This window comes from Moschus berezovskii, chromosome 23 (genome assembly GCF_049115385.1).
Source record: "Moschus berezovskii isolate FMDL1 chromosome 23, NW_MosBer_1.0, whole genome shotgun sequence".
Lineage (NCBI taxonomy): Eukaryota > Metazoa > Chordata > Mammalia > Artiodactyla > Moschidae > Moschus > Moschus berezovskii.
The window spans coordinates 18,703,820-18,724,939 of NC_142482.1; the positions used below are offsets into that span (position 1 = coordinate 18,703,820).

At 45.6% G+C, this 21,120-nt stretch overlaps 1 protein-coding gene across 2 annotated transcripts in view; it reads right to left on the reverse strand.

Annotated features, from left to right (window-relative positions):
• Nucleotides 1-21,120, reverse strand: part of LRRC1 (leucine rich repeat containing 1) — a 137,989-nt gene that overhangs the window by 73,263 nt on the left and 43,606 nt on the right. For both annotated transcript variants that reach the window (XM_055407241.2, XM_055407243.2), the window contains exon 2: nucleotides 15,156-15,273. In XM_055407241.2, the coding sequence (XP_055263216.1) occupies nucleotides 15,156-15,273 (118 nt within the window). The remainder of the gene's footprint in view (nucleotides 1-15,155; nucleotides 15,274-21,120) is intronic.

Sequence of the window (21,120 nt, forward strand, 5' to 3'; positions counted from 1 at the left end):
CTTCTGACCTGTTACTGGTGGCCCCCAGCACAGAACTCGAAGACGTGGTTTTGGTTAAAAATTCAAGAACTGAGTACAACTCGTTCCAAAACTGCTCCTGCCCCACCGTCCCTCGTCTCAGTGAAGCGTGCGTTCTGGCCCCAGAAACTTCGCCCGTGCTCCGATCGGCCTTTCACGAGGAAACGTGCTGCCTTAATTTCAAGCGCTGACTTGAGTCTTATTCTTCCCATCTGGGCCACGAGGAAGGTCATAACAGTTGCCAACACAGCCAAGCGGCATCTCAGAAATAAGAATAACTTTGGCGGGCAGCACAGTAGGGCTCCAGAAGCCAGAGCATCTGCTCAGGAAATGCCAATGACGTACAGGGAGACCTCCTCGCCATGGTTCAAGGGGTCACACCTAAAAGCTGACTAGTCCAAGATAAGAGCTCAAGGCAGGGACCTTGATGACAAGGTCTGAGTTATGGACAAATAAGATGTGGTACATATACACAATGAAATATTAGCCACAAAAAAAGAATGAAAGCCATTTGCAACAACATGGATGGACCTAGAGATTATCGTACTAAGTCAAACAGAGAAAGACAAATACCATATGATATCACTTATATGTGAAATTTTAAAAAAATGATGCAAATGAACTCATTTACAAGAAACAGATTCACAGACTCCAAAAACAAACATATGGGTACCAAAAGGGAAACATGGTAGGGAGAGATAAATTAGGAGCTTGGAATTAACATACACACACTACTATATATAAAATGGATAAGCAACAAGGAACTCTGCTTTATACTCTGTAATAACCTACAAGGGAAAAGAATATGAGAAAGAATGGATACATGTATATGTGTAACTGATTCACTTAGCCGCACACCTGAAACTAACATATTATAAATCAACTATACGTGCATGCGTGCTAAGTCGCTTCAGTCGTGTCTGACTCCTTGCAACCCCCTGGACTGTAGTCCGCCAGGCTCCTCTGTCCTGGGATTCTCCAGGGAAGAACGCTGGAGTGGGTTCCCATGCCCTGCTCCAGGCACAACACTGTAAATCAACTATACTCCAATACAACATTTAAAAATTGGAATTAAAAAAGTTACAAAGGTCTGAGTTAGACGCAGGGAGGGAGGAAGCCCCATGACCCACTCAGTCCCCAGGGTGCCGGCTGCCCCTGCACCGAGTGGGGGCCGCTGATGGGAGACCCGACCCCCGCTGCCCTTTCCAGTTTACCTGGGGACGCCACGGCCCCCAGCTCGGGGCCGCCTGTGGCGGGGGACGCGTGTGAGTTACTGGCACGTGGCCCTCCCACGTGCGTCTGCTCGCTCAGACCCCATGCTCCTCTCCACCCAGCACTCGCCCACCCCGCTGAGCACAGGAAGGCCTGTTCCTTCACAGCCTGCAGCACCGCCGGACAAAGGTGAACAGCGCCGTTAAACACTTCAGGACAACACCTCTGAACGCGCAGCGGCACTTTCCCTGAGCACCTTCACCAACAAGACACACGTCGGTACACACGTCGGTACACACGGGGCTGACGCTTCACTGAGCCGGTCCACATCCACTACCGCGCGCCCACCCTGAGCTGGGGCCCAGAGGGGGGCGGTGCCTCCCTCGCAGCTCTCAGCACGAGAATCTCAGGCAGGCAGAGACTTCCCAACTGCTTCCTCACCTCCTTCCGCACTCTGCCCGGTCGCCTGGACCTTATCACATTCTCGGGAAACCCCCGTCTTGATGTCACCTATCTAATCCTACCTTTCACGCCTATAGCTCCCTCTTGGTATTAAAGTTACAGGTCAGTTCATGTTTTCTCCAGAAAGTCAAAAAGGCAAGAGTTACTGATTAATATACCTTGGTAAAACAGTTAAATGTTTACCAACAGTGGTTCCGGAAACGTTCGCAAACCTAAATGAAGTGAGTGAAAGCAAGACAGAATATCTACACGCTGCATAACCCCAACTTTGTGAAGCAGGTCATGAAAAGAATAATGATAAACAGAATACATAAAAACATTAATGATGACTACTTCTGGGAAGACACAGAATTTGCATACTGGGGAAACAGAATTGTGATTTGGACTCTAACAAACCTGGATCAGTACTCACTTGCCCTGTGACGAGCAACCGAGTTTTCAAACCTGAGAGATGATTTTCTCAACGTCAGAAAGGGGGTACAAGCTTCCTTCTTGGAGCTGGCTTGAGGATTAAATGTGAAAACACACAGGCCGTGCATGCTGGGACTCACAGCTTATACACAGTAAGCCTTCAGGAAGTATTCTGAGGATAAAGATCTACCCCATTCTCTTGGTTAATCAACCATGTTTCTTTACGCTGCCTTATTATTATGGTTAACAAGCAACTTGTGTTTTAAAAAACATAAGGTGCTAAAGAAATGATCCTGGCTCTACCCCTCCTAGTCATCTCAGGGACAGGTCAAGTGTAATTCACTTTATCTAGAGCAAGACAAAAACAAAAAGACACCAGCTAAGTTGGGGGTACTCAAAGAAGAATTTCCCAGAGACCAAGAGCTCCACAGGCCCACCATGAGTGAGACAAGCGTCAGTGGGTTCACCAGGTGAGTCGCCCAGCTGCCAGGCAGTTTGCACAAAGGAGATAAGGCTATGAAAATGGGTGCCATACTAAGAAAATTCAGGTGGGACCAGTGATCAACTTGACAGAGCCAGATGCCAACATGTCAGCGTATCAGCTGAAGGTATTCTCTACAGCTTCAGGATCCATATCAAGAATTAAACACCCCATTACAGTGCTTGCAGAATAGTCGCCCTCTGAGAAAAGAACATGGGATGACCTTGGCCACTGGCCAATCAGAGACACAGTACTCTCCAAAGGAGAGGGCCATACCTAGCTTCCAAAGGACCTGGGACATTCACATTGTCTAATCTTTTTACTTTGTTTTCAAAAGTAAAACTCCATAAGGTTTTTGTTTTGGGCTTTCCTTGTTCTACACTTCAGGCAACACACGGATCTTTTGCCAAAACAGCACAATGATCTTAGAAGGATCACTTCAGAGCTTCCCGAGAAAGCTCTACTCTCTCTCATTAGCTGATGTTCCCTTTCTGGACATAAAAGACATACAAGCCACCTCTCACAGCGGACCACATCTACTGGTGGCTGAATTCATTCACCAGGTAGAATTTCATGAGTTTAAGTCTCTTAGGATAACTTCTTCCTCTTTTCAGCTCCAAATGCAAAGAGTACTTAGTCCTAATGGCATCTACATTCTTTCTCTCATAACAGACTAGAACTGTCAGCCTTACCTCTATCATGCTCAGTGTTCCCCAAAATAATTAAAAGTGCCACCCCTCTGGGTTTCTTACTGAAGCTCCATCCCTAACTAGAAATATGACTTGGAGGCACATCACAGCGTCTTCAGTGCCCAGTTTCCTCATCAGTCATCCTGAGATGCTGCTGATCCAGCGCGCAAGACTGGTGTGTTGATTAGATAAAACACAGGTGTGCCGTGCAAAAAGCGCAGTGTCTGGACGTCGCTTCAGGAAGGGCCTCCCTCGCCTGCGTTGCCAGCCTCCAGACCTGCCCAAGCCCTCGCTCTTGCCCTGCATCCTTAACCTCATGGTGCCACGTGAAGGACGGTGGCAGGTCAATTCCAGCAGCCAACAGAGTGTTCGCAGCATACAAGGCACGGCTTTAAGCCCTCTACTTGTGTAGCCTCTTTTAAGAGTCATCATACCATCTCACAGACGAAGAGACCGAGAAAGATAGCGCTGAGGCAGCTCATCCAAGATGGTGATTCCCGTCTTGAACACCTTTCAGGATTCCATGCTAAAGCAAGTGCATGCCTAAAGCAAGTACTTCAAACATCCCTCAAATGGAAAGTGTATTTTCAAAATACGCTTTAAACCAGTTTCTAAAAATTCAAACTTTAAAATAATCATGTGTACTTGCGTAGGCTTTATGCTAACTCTTAGCAAATGGGTGGGCACCCACCAGGTTGATGGGTCTCTGAGTTTACACATTTTTGTGCAGACGTGGGGAGGAGTCTACCCTTCCTCATACACCTGAATTTCCTACAAATAGGTCACTCAATGGAAGACTGTGACAGTGCAACAGAATCAAGTGTGTGCGTGTTTACTAGGCTTCCGTGTGATCAATGACATGTTGTTGCTGTTTAGTCATTAAGTTGTGTCTGACTCTTTTGCAACCCTATGGACTATAGCCCCCCAGGCTCCTCTGTCCATGGGATCTCCCAGACAAGAGTACCGGAGTGGGTAGCCATTTCCTTCTCCAGGGTCTCTTCCCAACCCAGAGACTGAACCCACATCTCCTGCACTGGCAGGCAGACTGTTTACCACTGAGCCACCATATAAACCATACAATCCACGAGTCAACTAAAGGCATGTTGCAGCAGCTACTGCTCCTGCCTCACCAACAGCTGGGCTTCCCTTCTTCTTGTGTAAACAGCTAACTGCACGTCCCAGCTCCATTCAGTTAAGTTGTGGACACAGAACTGGCCAATAGACCATGGATGGGGATGAAGCAGGCCATTTCTCAACACCGCCCACAAAATTAACCCAGGCACAAACCCCATCTCCCCCTCCCACTGGGGGCCACTAGTTGAAGGAAGATGTGCGTCCAAGAAGGAAAAGCTGGATCCCTGAATATGCAGAGCCTCTCACCACCCACTTCCCCATTCCATGACCCCCCAGCACACACACACACACACACACACACACACACACACACAGGACTATAGGCTGACGGACTGATCAGCAAGTCTCTCATTCTGTTGAGCCCTTGCGATTTCTGCATTTTGCAGCAACAGTCAGTCTCTCTTGACTAATGCACAGAGCTGAGCATAGTCAGAGCAAACCCTTTACAACACAGCAGTGGTCAGCCATACACTGACTCTCGGGACAATTCTGACTGTATGCACTAGGGCTATCTCTGATCTTGAGAATGTCTCTGATTGATTTGGCCGCACAGTTTGTGGGTCTTAGCTCCCTGACCAGGGACTGAACCCAGGCCCACAGCAGTGAAAGCTCCAAGTCCTAAAACACTGGACAACCAGGGAATTCCCTCTTCTCTGATCTTTGATGAATTTAAAATTTTTCAGTGAATATCCACTAGGCAAGCACTGAGATATTTGCAGTTTTAATGATACCACTGACTCTGTGAATACATAACAAACATTTGAAAATTTTTTTCCAACAAACAACTCAGCTGAGGTATCCACTCATTAACTCCCTCCAAATTTGCAACTGTTAAAGACTGCATGATTTCAACTTCAAACCAAAAATCTCCATTATTCTCTCAAGTCTCTTTCAGATCAGCTATGCTGTAACTGACACCTCTCTGCATGCAGTGAGCACTTCATTTACATAACAATGTAAGTCATTAATGTTGAATTCCTTACATTTGTCTGTTGTGCCTGTACAATTACCTCCTTCAGGGACAGAAGAATTCAGCAAAGAGTCTTACGCAAACACAGTAAGTACTCAATAAATGTTGCTTGAATAAAAAATAATAATATAGTTGATAATCATAAGCATTTAAAAAAAAAAAGAACTGGGTCCATGGGTTTTCCAAACTGAAAAGATTTAAGAATCATAATTTATTATTAGCTTTGAGCAGGTATATTAGACTGAGTACGTATTCAGTGCTTACAAAGCCTATTTAAAACCCACACCATTTCTATATGTGACCCTCCAGTTTCAGTTCTCAGTCCTGCTCCTCATTCCCTCTTTCCTCCTAGGAGTCCTCATCCCTTTCTAAGACCCATCTTTTCTAGCTTAACAAGCTCAGAGCACCGTTTGTGGTCATGGCAACACATGGTTGTCAGCAACCTGATGGAGAGAGGCCATCCAACCCTCAGCTGCCTGAAGGCTTAGTATCTCCTGGCTCAAGCCCCATTCACATGACAAAATAGGTGACCTCAAAATCAAAAATGAGGCACTGTGGCCACTCACCCTCAACCACTGTTAGAGCTGGAAACTGTCAACCCAACACCGACATAAACTGTCTGATTAGAAAGGGAGCAGAGGCTATCATCCCACTTTTTTTTTTTGAAGTATAGTTGATTTACAATGTGATCGCTGTACAGCAAAGTGACTCAGTTTTACATATCTACACATTCTTTGTCATATTCTTTTCCATTATGGTTTATCACAGGATACTGAATAGAGTTCCCTCTGCAATACAGCAGGACCTTGTTATTTATCCATTCTATATATAATAGTCTCTCCTTCATGAACACAGCCTTGTCATGGTGAAGGGGCTTGCGTAACCCAATGAAGCTACGAGCCATGCCATGCAGGGCCACCCAAGACGGACAGGTCATAGTGAGGAGTTCTGAAAAAACGTGGTCCAGTAGAGGAGGGAATAGCAAACCACTCCAGTATTCTTGCCACGAGAACCCCACGAACAGTATGTAAAGGCAAAAAAATATGACACCAGAAGATGAACCCCCCAGGTCATTAGGTGTCCCATATGCTACTGAGGAAGAGTAGAATAATAGCTCCAGAAAGAATGAACAGGCTGGACCAAAGCAGAAACAATGCCCAGCTGTTGGTAAAAGTAAAGCCTGATCTTTAAAGAACAATATTGCATAGGAACCTGGAATGTTAGGTCCATGAATCGAGGCAAATTGGATGTAGTCAAGAAGGAGATGACAAGAGTGAATGTCAATATCTTAGTAATCAGTGAACTAAAAGGGACAGGAATCAGTGAATTTAATTCAGGTGACCATTGTATCTACTACTGCGAGGGCAAGAATTCTTCATAATAGCCCTCATAATCAACAAAAGTCTCAATGCAGTACTTGGTTGCAATCTCAAAAAACAATGGAATGATCTTGATTTGTTTCCAAGGCAAATCATTCAATATTACAGTAATCCAAGTCTATGCCCCAACCACTAATGCCTAAGAAGCTGAAGTTGAACGGTTCTATGAAGACCTACAACACCTTCTAGAACTAACACCAAAAAAAAAAAAAAAAGATGCCCTTTTTATCACGGGGATTGAAGTCAAGAGAGACCTGGATAACAGGCAAGTTTGGCCTTGGAGTACAAAATGAAGCAGGGTGAAGGCTAACAGAGTTTTGTCAAGAGAATGCACTGGTCATGGCAAACACCCTCTTCCAACAATGCAAGAGAAGACTCTACACATGGACATCACCAGATGGCCAATACCGAAAGCAGACTGATTATATTCTTTGCAGCCAAAGATGGAGAAGCTCTATACAGTCAGGAAAAACAAGACCAGGAGCAGACTGTGGCTCAGACCATGAGCTCCTTACTGCAAAACTCACGCTTATATTGAAGGAAGTAGGGAAAACCACTAAGCCATTCAGGTAAGACCTAAATCAAACCCCTTGTACAGTGGAGGTGACCAATAGATTCACTGTCACAGGACACTGAACAGAGTTCCCTGTGCGGCAAGTAGGGCCCTGTTGGTCATCCATTCTCCTCATCACGCACTCCCAGCCCATCCCTGCCCCACCACCCCTCCCCCGCAGCAACCACCAGTCTGTTCCCTACGGCCATGAGTCTGTTTCCATTTCATAGATACGTTCCTTTGCGTCATATTTTGGATTCCACATATAAGTGATACCATGTGGTGTTTGTCTTTCTCTGACTGACTTCATTTAGGATCATCATCTCTGGGTCCGTCCATGCTGCCACAGACGGCATTATTCCATTTTTAATGGCTGAGTAATAAACCATTTTACATGTGCACATCTTCATCCTTTCATTTATCGATGGACGGTTTAGGTTGCTTCTTGCTACTGTGAATAGTGCTGCTATGAACATTGGGGCGCATGCATCTTTTCCAATTAGTTTTCTACGGATATATGCCCAGGGTTCTGTTTTATTTCAGGAGAAACCACTACAATTACGTATCTTCAATTTAGCCCACTCTGTGTAAATCTAACACTGTTCTGGAAAATTCACCCCCCAGCACAGAGCAGCAGAGAACGAGTGAATGGACTGAATGGGGAGACGTGCAGAGGGGATGAGGATGAGAATCTCTAAGCATTTCGAGAACCCAGGACAGACTGAAGAGCACATTAACCTGAAAAATGCGTTCAGAGGTGCTGACCTCAAACTCAGGGGGCATCTTCTCTATTACGAACCTGCTAATTAAAGAGAGAGAAAGAGAGAGGAAGTTATATAAACCTACAACTTACTGAGAACAGTCACAACTTTTCTGAAAAGAAGAAAATGACCACATGAATTAATGAAGAGTAACAACTCTTTGGGGCTTCCCTGGTGGCTCAGCTGGTAAAGAATCCACCTGCAATGCGGGAGACCCCACTTCAATCCCTGGGTTGGGAAGATCCCTTGGAGAAGGGAAAGGAAACCCACTCCAGTATTCTGGCCTAGAGAATTCCATGGATTGTATAGCCCATTGGGTCGCAAAGAGTCAGAGACGACTGAATGACTTTCACTGACTGACTTACTTAACGACTCTTCTACATTTCTTTGAAATTGCAACCTGAGGCAGATTTTGATTACTATAAAACTGTCCTGGTTTATTTACCTAAGGTGGCTGTTTTTGAAAACCAATCCACTTGAGGACGTGAAACCACAGGTCTGTGGATCGCAAACCAACAAATCCTTAAAGAGTTGCAAAATCATTTTGAGCAGAGGCACTGCTTCAAAACTTCCCTTCAAATTTAACAATTTGATAAAATACCATTGATGTTTCTTTATGGCACAGAAGAAAAGGGACGAAGGATCTTTTGCAACATTTGTAAAGTTTATTCCAACTTTCAATGTTTACAATGATTCCCATACATCCTCACATCTAAACAAGGCTTCCCAGGGCTTCCTTGACAGTCCAGGGGTTAAGAATCCACCTTCCAACGCAGGGGACAGGGGTTCAATTCATCATTGGGGAATTAAGATCCCACAACATGCAGAGCAACTAAGCCCAATTCCACAGCTACTGAGCCACATGCAACAAAGAAAGATTCGTATGACACAACGAAGACTGCAACAAACAGCCCACATGCGGCAACTGAGACCTGACCAGCCAGGTCAATAAACAAAATGTCTATTTAATTCTAATAATTAGTGCTAATTTAGAAAAATAAACAAGGTTCCCCGAAAAAGTCTTTGTGGCATGGAAGTGTGATTAGAAAACAGATGCCAAATTTTCTTTCCATATCCACTTTGAAAATCAGTACTGTTATCGGGATTTAAAACGTGAGTAAAAGACAATAAGACATATTTTTTACTGTGAACCCCTATTCCGAACAAAAGGTAAAAAGACAGAGGAGGGGCTTGAGGCAGGAGCGTGGCAGCACCCACAGAGACAGCAAAGGCAGGCCGGTCGCTCCGCAACTGCAGGCAGAGGAGCTCCACAGGCGTCTCCCCCAGGGGAGTCTCCTGGTCTGTTTTCACAGGGACTGGGACGAAGAAACGCCCTGACCGACAGCATGGCTGAAGTCCAGCAGTGGAGCAGGGCTCCAAGCCCAGTCCCAAATTAGGCAGAAGCGGAGGAGAGAACGATGGTCTGGCTGTGGCAAGTCTGAAGTCTGCGTGGGCAGCGGCCTCTGCCACACTTGGGCTGTGGACGTACGTAGTCATCACCCCCAAAGGGCCAACTGTTCATCACTGAGAAGGGACTTTTAGGCACACGGGATGCCTTGCTTGCCAGAAAGAGCTTTTTGCAGGGCTCACTGAGAAGCACCAAGACTTGATGTCACCAGGTCATTCCAGCAGGCTTCAGAACTGGCCTCAGATGCCATTAAACAAGCCCGCAGCCGCTGACCACGGACTCTGATCCCCGTCGTGCAGCGGATAGAGGGCAACTAACCCCAGCACTTAGCACACATCTAGCTCTTGACTTTGTGGGACGAGGATCCTGCTGGTGGACTGGATCAGCGGCTGCTGCTAAGTCACGTCAGTCGTGTCCGCCTCTGTGTGACCCCACAGACGGCGGCCCACCAGGCTCCTGCGTCCCTGGGATTCTCCAGGCAAGAACACTGGAGTGGGTTGCCATTTCCTTCTCCAATGCATGAAAGTGAAAAATGAAGTCGCTCAGTCGTGTCCAAGTCTTCGCGAACCCATGGACTGCAGCCCACCAGGCTCCTCCGTCCATGGCAGTTTCCAGGCAAGAGCACTGGAGTGGGGTGCCATTGCCTTCTCCGTTGGATCAGCTGTCCCTCTGCTAAGTGTGAAGTGCTGTCCTGGTGCCAGTGAGGGTCTGTACTAAATCTACCTTTTCGTCTCCTGTTCACTCAAGTTTGCAAAGTAATTCTCCAGGATGTGGAGTCTCTGGCCATGTTTGTTCCACACACAGCATTATTTGCCCCATAAAAGAAAGAAACTCAAACCCTCACTGGCTGGGCAAATAATAACAGCATTTCCTCAACTTCATCCATCCCTGTTCTACCTTTATGATTTGTGCTATCCTGGTGGAGCACCTGTGTTCTTTATTACTTACTTCATTCTTTTTAGTTAACTCTTCTGAGTAAGATTTATTTTTAAAATCACTAACATGAATGAAAGTCACTCAGTCATGTCCAACTCTTTGTGACCCCATGGACTATACAGACCCTGGAATTCTCCCAGTCAGATTACAGAAGTGGGTAGCCGTTCCCTTCTCCAGGGGACCTTTCCAACCCAGGGATCAAACCCAGGTATCCCACATTGCAGGCGGATTCTTTATCAGCTGAGCGACCAGGGAAGAAAGCTATTATCATCAACAGATATCAAAGATAAATATAACAATCAATACAATATAGCTATTAAGTTTTACAGGAAGCAACCTACAGGGAGAAAAAAATGTTTAATGAAAAGGAAAAAGGCTAACTTCCTCACTTGGAGTCAACACTAAAAACTGCTGCTTTGCAGTACCACTTAAGATCGTCTCCAAAGTGCCAGTGGCACAGGCCTTACATTCTGGGGGAAAAACTGAACTAAATAGATAATGATACAGTACTGTGATGTAAGTCAAATTACACCATGGACTATAAAATTTGAATTGCTAACCCTCTGGGCAAGATTCATGATGCATTAAGAAAGTCTGTCGTCGATTTGTGGACAGTGAGACAGTACTATAGAATCGTGCCTTTTCTCACATATCCAGAGAGCATTTGCCTCCAACCGCAAGAATCAGTGAACAGAGAAAACAGATATAAAGTCCAGGCATGCAAGTGGAGTGTGCCCTTCACCACAGAACACTGCTGCTGCTGCTGCTGCTAAGTCACTTCAGTCGTGTCTGACTCTGTGTGACCCCATAGATGGAAGTCCACCAGGCTCCCCTGTCCCTGGGATTCTCCAGGCAAGAACACTGGAGTGGGTTGCCATTTCCTTCTCCAATGTGTGAAAGTGAAAAGTAAAAGTGAAGTCGCTCAGTCGTGTCCGACCCCTAGCGACCCCATGGACTGCAGCCCACCAGGCTCCTCCATCCATGGGATTTTCCAGGCAAGAGTACTGGAGTGGCTTGCCATTGCCTTCTCCGACAGAACACTGCATCAGACCTTAACTTGAAACCTATCGCGCTGTTCCCCTCTATGAGCAAGGGAACATCAGGAAAGGGCTCATTCTGCTCCTGGAATCAAAGCCAACTTGTTCAGTCAGCTCCAGCATCTCACCCTTTCAGCTCCAGCATCTTACCCTTCAGCCAGGAGGTCAGACCCTGAAGGTTTCCCACCTTCACGGGCAGGTGTGGGGTTGACAGAAGCTGAGTGAATCTGTGCTGAAAGCCACAGGAAGCTGCTGAGGGGATGTCAGGAGAAAGTCGGGGCCGGGGGGACAGCTAAGACCCCACCCTCAGCGTGTTGGGCATCCCTTCGGGGCTTCTGAACAATGCAGCACCCCAGACCCACCCCAGACGGCCTGCATCAGAATCCACATTTTAACAAAATCCTGCGGTTAATCCATGGCACATTCAAGCCTGACGAGCACTGATCCAAAGGGCTTCAGGGCTCTGCCACCACCCTCTCTCGTGCCTCCGTCCACGGTCAGTGATGCTCTCTGCACAGTCAGGAACCGAAGACGCCAGGAAAGGTTCTACCCTGACAGTGGTCAGCGCCGGCCACGGCCCTGAGACAGCTCAGGGACACAGAGGACCCTTATCACTGGGTGGGCTGCCTCTGCGGGGGCTACAGCAGCCTAGAGTTTCATACGGGCCCCCAGACACAAACCCTTACAAACGCCCGCATCTGCGAAAAGTGGGGGGTCCCCACATGGCCTCTCAGGCTGCAGACTCTACCACTTTGATTGACCTGCCTAGGAAATTCACACTCGTGGGATGTGATCAGCCAGAAAAAATGAGAGGAGACACGGGCAGATCTGCCTGGTCTGGAAACAGCTCAAGACCCAAACAGCTCATCACCTGTTGGTGATGCACATGTGCACACACACATGCACACACGTGCACACACGCACGCACACACACGCGCGCACGCGCACACACACGCGCGCACGCACACACGCGCACACACACCAGAGCAAGCCTCTGCCAACAGAAGCAGGCAGTTAAGTCCCCCAGCATTTCCACAAGAGCCTGATAAAAAGGGGGCAGACCTGCAGGATCCATCACCGAAGTCCAGACCTGCAGGAGGGCAGGTTCTCCCGGGGAAAGGAAACACTGGGACCTGACGGGGCTTCAGTGACAGCTCACGTCCTCCTATCCACGCTGGAAGGTATAAACGGGTGCATGAGGAGAGGCACATAGCCCTTCTTTCTTCCTCTGAATGTTTCGAAAGACACAGCTGACATGGGAACCAGTACAACTGGCCCCTGACGAGGCTGAATTCATCTGGAGCACGTCTTCCCACGAGAGTCAGTAACGGGACTGCAACCTTCCAGCTCTATGTTTCTTCCTCGGCTCCCAAATAATTGAAGCCAATATGTATCCTCTTTCTCGAGGATTCCTGGAGCCCTGCTTCTTTTCCTTCTTAATGCCAATTTCAGAAAGGCTATCTGATTTCTTTGCATTGTGTGATTTCAGCGGTCATTTTTCAAAGTCGCTGCAGAGTTCATAGCCATCCAGTCTTTACCACTGAAAGCACTGCTGAGATGAGAGCAAGCCGTTTATATCATGTGCACTTCAGACAGGGGAGACCCCAGACTTCAGACAGAGGGGTGGGGGGGATGCCGGACCTCAGACAGGGGGATGCTGGACCTCAGACAGGGGAGATGCCTGACAACCCCCCGCTGCACAGGAGTGTATGGGAGGCTGACCACACTTTGCACTGCCAGCCACCCCTGCTGTGGACAACCAGTGTCTAGGGCAGCCAGTCACCTGGAATTGGGGCTAATGGCTGCCTTAGAAAGATGCGCTGGGTCGACCAGGCCTCACTTAGAAATGGTCGTCAGATGCCACCACGAGGGCAGAAGACCACCAATAGAGACTGAAGAGGCTGGTTGCGAGACAGCAGGTCAGCGCAGAGGGAGGAACAGAGAGCATCCACAAACAGAGGTCACAAAACTCCTAGAGTAGTGTCGGGTGTCTGAGAAGGCAATGGCAAGCCACTCCAGTACTCTTGCCTGGAAAATCCCATGGATGGAGGAGCCTGGTAGGCTGCAGTCCATGGGGTCGCTAAGGGTCGGACACGACTGAGCGACTTCACTTTCACTTTTCACTTTCACACACTGGAGAAGGAAATGGCAACCCACTCCAGTGTTCTTGCCTGGAGAATCCCAGGGACAGGGGAGCCTGGTGGGCTTCCGTCTATGGGGTCGCACAGAGTCGGACACGACTGAGGTGACACAGCAGCAGCAGCAGTGTCGGGTGTGGGCCCCAGGGCAACGCTTTCAGAACGTCAGCTCCACCCCCATTCTCACCACCAAATCCCTTTCACCTGAGGAGAGCCAAACTCTCCTGCAACCAAAGAAGACAGTAAACAAGCCCCCCAAATAATCTTTTTACTTTCTGTAGTACTTTCAAGGGAAGAAACAATTCTCGTGACAGACAAAAGCAGACACTATGACAAGAGCGTATGACTCGGCCTAAAGACAGTCTCCAGTTAGGGATCTGAGTTCAGTTCAGTTCAGTTCAGTCGCTCAGTCGTGTCCGACTCTCCACGACCCCATGAATCATAGCACACCAGGCCTCCCTGTCCATCACCAACTCCAGGGATCTGAGAGGGGGCGGCAATTTAGAAGTAGGGGGTGGGGAATCATTGTTCTCTTCTCCACGTTTTCAATGAAGCACTGATCATCACTGCTGCCTTATAGCAAGGACCCACAGGAAAAGACTACATCCAGACCTGGGGCTTCTGCAGAGGACACCAGACTAAGAGAGCCAGACCTGAGGGTCATTGAGAAGGAACCTACAGATTTTTGTACTAAAGCAAACTAAAACACAAAGCAGGTGTGCAACAGGTGAGACAGAAACAGATTATCGTTTCTATAAACAACAGAGTACACGTGGGCTTATCCTCAGGACGTTAAACCAGAGATCTCGCAAGAACAGAATTCCACCGCTAAAGACAGGGCTCCTGGGAGCTGCCACTTTACCTTGAGGTAATTAATCAAACATGTTCCAACAAGCCATGGGACCAGTCTACCCAGGGAATGCTCTAAGGCTATAAGACGCAAGGTGAAACCAGGTACCCATTTAAAAGTGAAAGGTTAAACAGGATATAAACACCCTGTCAGGACGTTCCATTAAAAGGAGGCAACATTACAGTGGAATCTGAAAATCAAAATAAACTCACAAATACGCCACACAAATTCAAGTGGGCAGGCCTACCTAGGGCGTAGTCAGAAATAAATGAGACTGACAGAAATGCCTGAAACGGCAGGCAGGTCTGTTCACTGCAGCAGAAAGGCAGGTTCTTGGGGGAGCAGTTGAGGGGCCAGGCCACCACCAGGAAAGTCCAGCCCTTCCCTGAGCACGGCTCCCACCACAGCAGCCCCCTGAGGTCTGGACAAGTGACCACGCTCCCAGCCCCCAGTGTCTCCTCCCATCAAATGAGGGGAGAGCTGCCAAGTTCTTAGGTCCCTCTCCACCGCTGTGAATCAGGGTGAACTGATTGGGAGAAAATCAGCACCTAAAATTTGTTTTGTGGCAAACTATTCGATAATGGCAGTAATTTCATACCAAAACGTATACATAGCTTTCTTCCTGAACATTCATCCAGCCACATTTACTAAAAATTGCAAACATCAGCATCGGAAGAGACAAACAGACGGTTCACATGAAACCATTTTCTTCTTACCATTCCGGGACACGTCGAGCTCCACCAGCTGCATGAAGTTGGCTATTTCTGGAGGGAGTCGCTGGATCTCGTTATCGCTCAGTCCAAGCTTTCGTAACTTGACTAGCTGGAAAAATTGCTGAAAGACAAAACAGGTTCATGTAGGTCTCACGGATATTTGCAATGCAAACTTTTTGCCCAATATGAAATGTAAAACAGTTTGTCTTCTAGGGTCTTCCCTGGGGGCTCAGTGGTAACGGATCTGCCTGTCGTTGCAGGAGACGTGGGTTCAATCCCTGATCCAGGAAGATCCCACATGCCTTGGATCAACAAAGCCCGTGTGTCACAACTACTGAGCCTAGGCTCGAGAGCCCGAGCCGCAGCTACTGAAGCCTGTGTGCCCGAGAGCCCATGCTCCGCAACAGAAGCCGCCACAAGAAGCCTACACACCACAGCCAGAAAACTGCCCCTGTTTGCTGCAACTAGAGAAAAGCCCACGCAGCAAATAAAGACCCAGAACAACCAAAAATAAAATAATAAATTTTTTTAAATGTCTTTTAAAAATTATCAAGGACTGTACCAATGTCACTTTCCTGATCTTATTATTGTACCACTGGGGTAAATGAGATACACAAGACATTTCTGTGCACAAGCAACAATTATTTCAAAATTAAATTTTTTTCACAATGAACAAGTAACAGTGAGAATAGTAATGCCTCCTTTAAAGTATCCAGTAGGTGGTCACATTTTTTACTTACAGAAACTGGTATGAAATCTGCTATGTAAAGATATTTGAAAATTATTATAAAATATTTCTTAAACACTTCAAAAGAAATTCCTGTGCATCAGAAAATATATAAATATCCCACAAGTGTGTGTAGGAGAAAAGGAAATATTTTTGGTCAATCTAAAAAAGAGCCTGCACTGGACCCTTGCCTTAACCATGGCACACAGGGCAAATGCCTTCTGCCCCACACCCTTTAAAAACTGCACTAAAATAGCATTAAAGGAATTTATAGGGAGATGGACATAGACATAAAAATACAAAATAAAGGGATGAAGACAATTCAAGATGAGAGGGGATGAAAAGCAAACTAGACATGTGACAAAATCTTGAAGCAAGGAAACATGAATAAATGGCAGCGCATAAAAGAGTCAAAACAAAGCTGAACTTTAAGCCTGTGGAATGAGTAGCCTACGGAGATTAGGTACAGGTATCTCTGAAGGAAGGGGCTTCCCAGAGAGCTCAGTTGGTAAAAAATCTACCTGCGCTGTAGGAGACCCCGGGTTCGATTCCTGAGTTGGGAAGATCCACTGGGGAAGGGATAGGTTATCCTATCCACTCCAGTATTCTCAGGCTTCCTTTGTGGCTCAGCTGGTAAAGAATCTGCCTGCAATGTGGGAGACCTGGGTTAAATCCCTGTATTGGGAAGATCCCCTGGAGACGGGAACAGCTACCCACCCCAGTATTCTGGCCTGAAGAATTCCATGGACTGTATAGTCCGTGGGGTCACAAAGAGTCAGACACAACTGAGTGACTTTCACTTTGGATACAGAGACAATTAAGTCCCCATAGCCCCTCCCCTGGCTTGCACAACTAAGCAGGGGACTGGAAATTTCCTGCAGAAGAGCTGACTGTAAGACCAGCTAAAATCAGGGAAGAGGCATGCAACTGGAAACAGGGGAGTCAGAGCCTGCTCCATGAGATCTACCCCCTTCTCCCTGCAGCCGGGTTTCTCAGCAAGAAAACAGACAGACTTACAGACACAGATTATACAAGAGGGAAGCCCCAGGTAATGAGCCCCATTCAGGCACTCAGAGCTTCAGTTCTCTTTTAATCCAGGTGCCTGAATCTCATTGAGACAAAGCCGGGGTTCTTCAGACACGGATAAATAAGAGGAGGTGAAGCAGCCATGAAAGAAGAAGAAATAAAACCTAAGAAATTAAAAACTAGTGCAGCATCAAGGTAAGAATCCAACAAAAGAGACGAAAAATAAAGCAAGAAATCTCCCAGAAGGGAGAACAGAAAGACAAAGAGATGGAGAGACAGAAGAGGAAAAAAAACAAAAAAACTAGGGAAATTAGAGGATAAGGTTGCAAGGTACTACATCCGATGAACAGATATTCCAACGACAGAAACATACAGACTGTAGAGCATAAGTTTCCAGGTTAAAAAGGCCCACCACGTGGCCAATTTCATGAATGAAACAAAACATACAGGAATACCAAAGAATATTATAAAAGTTCATAACTCCAGAAATAAGATGATTCTAAAAGTTTCCAGAGGCCGAAGGGTGGAGAGAAGGGTAAGGGGGTGATAACAAAGGATTGGGACTCAGAAATGGCACTGGACTCAACAGCAACCTTGAAAGTAAGAAAGCAACAGAGCAATGCCTTCAAAATTCCAAGAAAACATTTCCAACCCAAACTCACATACCCAGCCAAAACTATCAATCAGGTATGGTGAAAGAATAAAAGACATTCTCAGACATACACGGTCTCAAAAAATTTTATCTTCCTTGCACCTTTCCCAAGAATCCATCAAAATGTGGAAGCAAATCTAAAAGGAGGAAGATCTGAGATTCAGAAACCAGAGAATCAACCAAACAGAAGAAGACAGAGGCTAAAACAGTGAAGGCATTCCAAGACGGCAGCCAAGCAGCAGGCCCCAAGAGCAGCCGGTTTACATTGAGGAAAATATGAGGGCTCTCAGAGGAGAGCTTGGAAAAAACATAAAAACACGTGTGAGGAATTATCTGACATGTTTGGAAGTGTCAGGAAATTTATTTGGTGACAAATTAGAAAATGAAATAGAGAAAACAAAGCAAGCAAAAAAAGGAAGGAGTTATTAATTCCAGAAAAAAAAAAGAGTAAAAGAAGATATATAATCAAAATACAAGATTTTATTATGAACAATATTTATGCATTCATAACATTTTAATATTTATATACTGTTAAAAATAAATTTTATATTATGTCATTATTGAGAGGATAAGCGCTGAAGACTCATCTTCCACAGAAGGAAATCAATAAATAACTATTCAGTAAAAATCAAACTGTAAAAGCAAGCCATTTAGCAATGTGGAAGCAAATGTTAACAGAAATCCCAGAGTTGGGGGTTCTCAAAAGCAAGACATTGGAGTAGGAGAGGGGAAGACAAGAGATTTATGGTATTTTTTTTTTAATTATTTGCGTATTTTACCTTGCTAAAAATAGAAACTGAATTTACAAAAGAAAACGTCTCCACTAAGACAACAGGGTACTCCAAATGATAGTTATGAAGGCTGCCAATATTTAATAAGCTTCATCGGGTTTTTCTTTTGGTAAAAGGAACTGTAACTTACATAATCAAAAAGAAGGCACCATCTTTTGGAAACCAATTGGTCAATACTAAACATAAAAAGTTTTCAAGTCCACTGACATCATAACAATACTTATGCTCATCTGTTCTTGTAACATAACTGAAAATAAGAAAAAGCAGCTACAGTGCACACTATGCTTCTGCATTCTTATCACTAGACATGAAAAGCATATCAAATAAGGGAAATGATTAGCACGCTATTCAGAACTCAATATTAAGCAACCAATGATTACTATAAACACCAGAGAAATTGAAAGAGATTGACGATGCAAATATAATTTTACAAGAAGACAGAATAGCAGGTACACTATGGAAAAGCACATGTACCTGTTGAGAAGAGAACACGGCGGGAAAGTTACGCTAAGAGACAAGGAAAATGCATGAACAATTTTATTTTTTAACAAAAAAGATATTTTAAAATGAACTATGAATCCCATCAAATGAACACTACCAATTAGCTATATATGATAATGAGCATGCTCAACAAAAGGACTAATCCTTTGGAGTTCTTCAATCATAGGACTGAAATTTAATTTCTTAAGGAAAGATTCTGAAATTTCTTTATGCGGGTTATACTAAAGCATTAGCTGACACAAAAGCCATTCAAAAGAGTCACATTTGAATAACACAGCTTATGCCAGTTGTTCAAAAGAGTCTGACAGTTTCATAATGCATCGATGTGTTTACTCAGGCATGAAAAGCTCACTTTGTTTTCCAGGAAAGCTATAGCACAAAAGCCATCACCAAATCCATACATTTGAGGACTGTTCAGAAATAATACAAGAAACCAAGTCAACCAGGGACTTAGATCATCGATGGATAATAAGCTAGTTTTACGCCTGTGGAAATGACAAGCTTCGAATCCCAATGTTCAACAGAAATCCTAATTTAATCCTAACTTTAAATCCTAATTTCAAGCAAGCAAATTTAAGTTGTTCTGCATGTTAAAAACATCCTTAAAAAGAACCTATCACAAATACTACTTTAATCAACTGGGGACACACAAATCAGATAGAGAAACAGCCCTATCTGACAGCATCCCACAATGAAAACAGCGATTCCTCAATCCTTCCCTCATTATCCTGATGGGACCCTAATTTGGCATCCAAATACTTTAAATCAACTACATTCTGTAAGAGAGACACAATATCACTAAGACTGCTTAAATATTCAAGTGTTGGATTTGCAGATAGTCATGGAGGAAAACTCACGAAGTGTATAAACCCTTCTGCCTTCTCTGGGATGAGCCAGGGCCCGTAAGAACAATTCCCACGGCAGTCTTGGCAGGGCGATCGCATGATAGGGCACACAGACACCATTCTTCAACTGCACCGTGTTGATTACAGTGCCCTGGCCCACACCGAGCACATTCTGTACGGTGACACGCAAAGAAACCCAAATTGCCTTGACCTGCGATGCCACACCACAGCCTTCTTATAGCCACCATTGTTTTCAGTAGATACAGAGTCTTTAATCTGGTTGAACAGAACGTTTCTTTTTCCCATTCTCCACTTCTAACAAGATTCTTTTTCCTTCTCTTGATAAAGTGTTAGTTCCTTTCCCTTCTTCTTAGGCAATCTGAGTATTAAAAGAGCTGCGTCCTTTGCTATCACCATAGAGCCAAGGATCAACAGTCTCCCCAAACTTTCCCATAAGGTGGGGAAAAGATGAACCATTGTTGCAGACTCACCTGGGGGATGACACTATAAAGAATGGGGTTAAACTCCTGAAAAGCTGTCTGACTCTGAGCTGTCAGGACACCAGATTAATGCACAGACTTCCTCCTGGGCGTCTTCCAGCCCTTCAGCTGTGCTTCCCTGGCGGCTCAGTTGGTAAACAATCTGCCTGAAATGTGGGAGACCGGGATTCGATCCCTGGATCAGAAAGATCCCCTGGAAAAGGAAATGGCAATCCACTCCAGTATTCTTGCCTGGAGAATCCCATGGACGGAGGAGCCTGGCAGTCTACAGTCCATAAAGAGCTGAACACAACTGAGTGACTACTTTCATTTTTCAACCCTTCAACTAAACGCTGACCCCTTTCCACCCTACCCAAGTCTCATCACATCCCTGTCCCCAAAGACGTGAACTGCCTTTGTGGTCAACCAGCTTGGCAAAGATATTGTAAACCAATGGTTCTAATCTCCAGGTGAGAATAATCATGTTACAGTATCTATCATTTTTATCCTCTGGCAATGTTCTTCACTATAAGACTTCTAAAAAGTGACCATGACTTTATTACCCAGAAATTCTTCTAGGTATGTACTTTGCATACTTGTTTAAAAATAAAAAACTTTCGCGTATATTCAGTTCAGCTCAGTCGTGTCCGACTCTTTGCGACCCCATGAATCACAGCATGCCAGGCCTCCCTGTCCATCAACAACTCCCAGAGTTCACTCAAACTCATGTCCATCGAGTCGGTGATGCCATCCAGCCATCTCACTCTCTGTCGTCCCCGTCTCCTCCCACTCCCAATTCTTCCTAGCATCAGACTCTTTTCCAGTGAGTCAACTCGACGCATGAGGTGGCCAAAGTATTGGAGTTTCAGCTTTAGCATCAGTCCTTCCAATGAACACCCAGGATTGATCTCCTTTAGAATGGACTGGTTGGATCTCCTTGCAGTCCA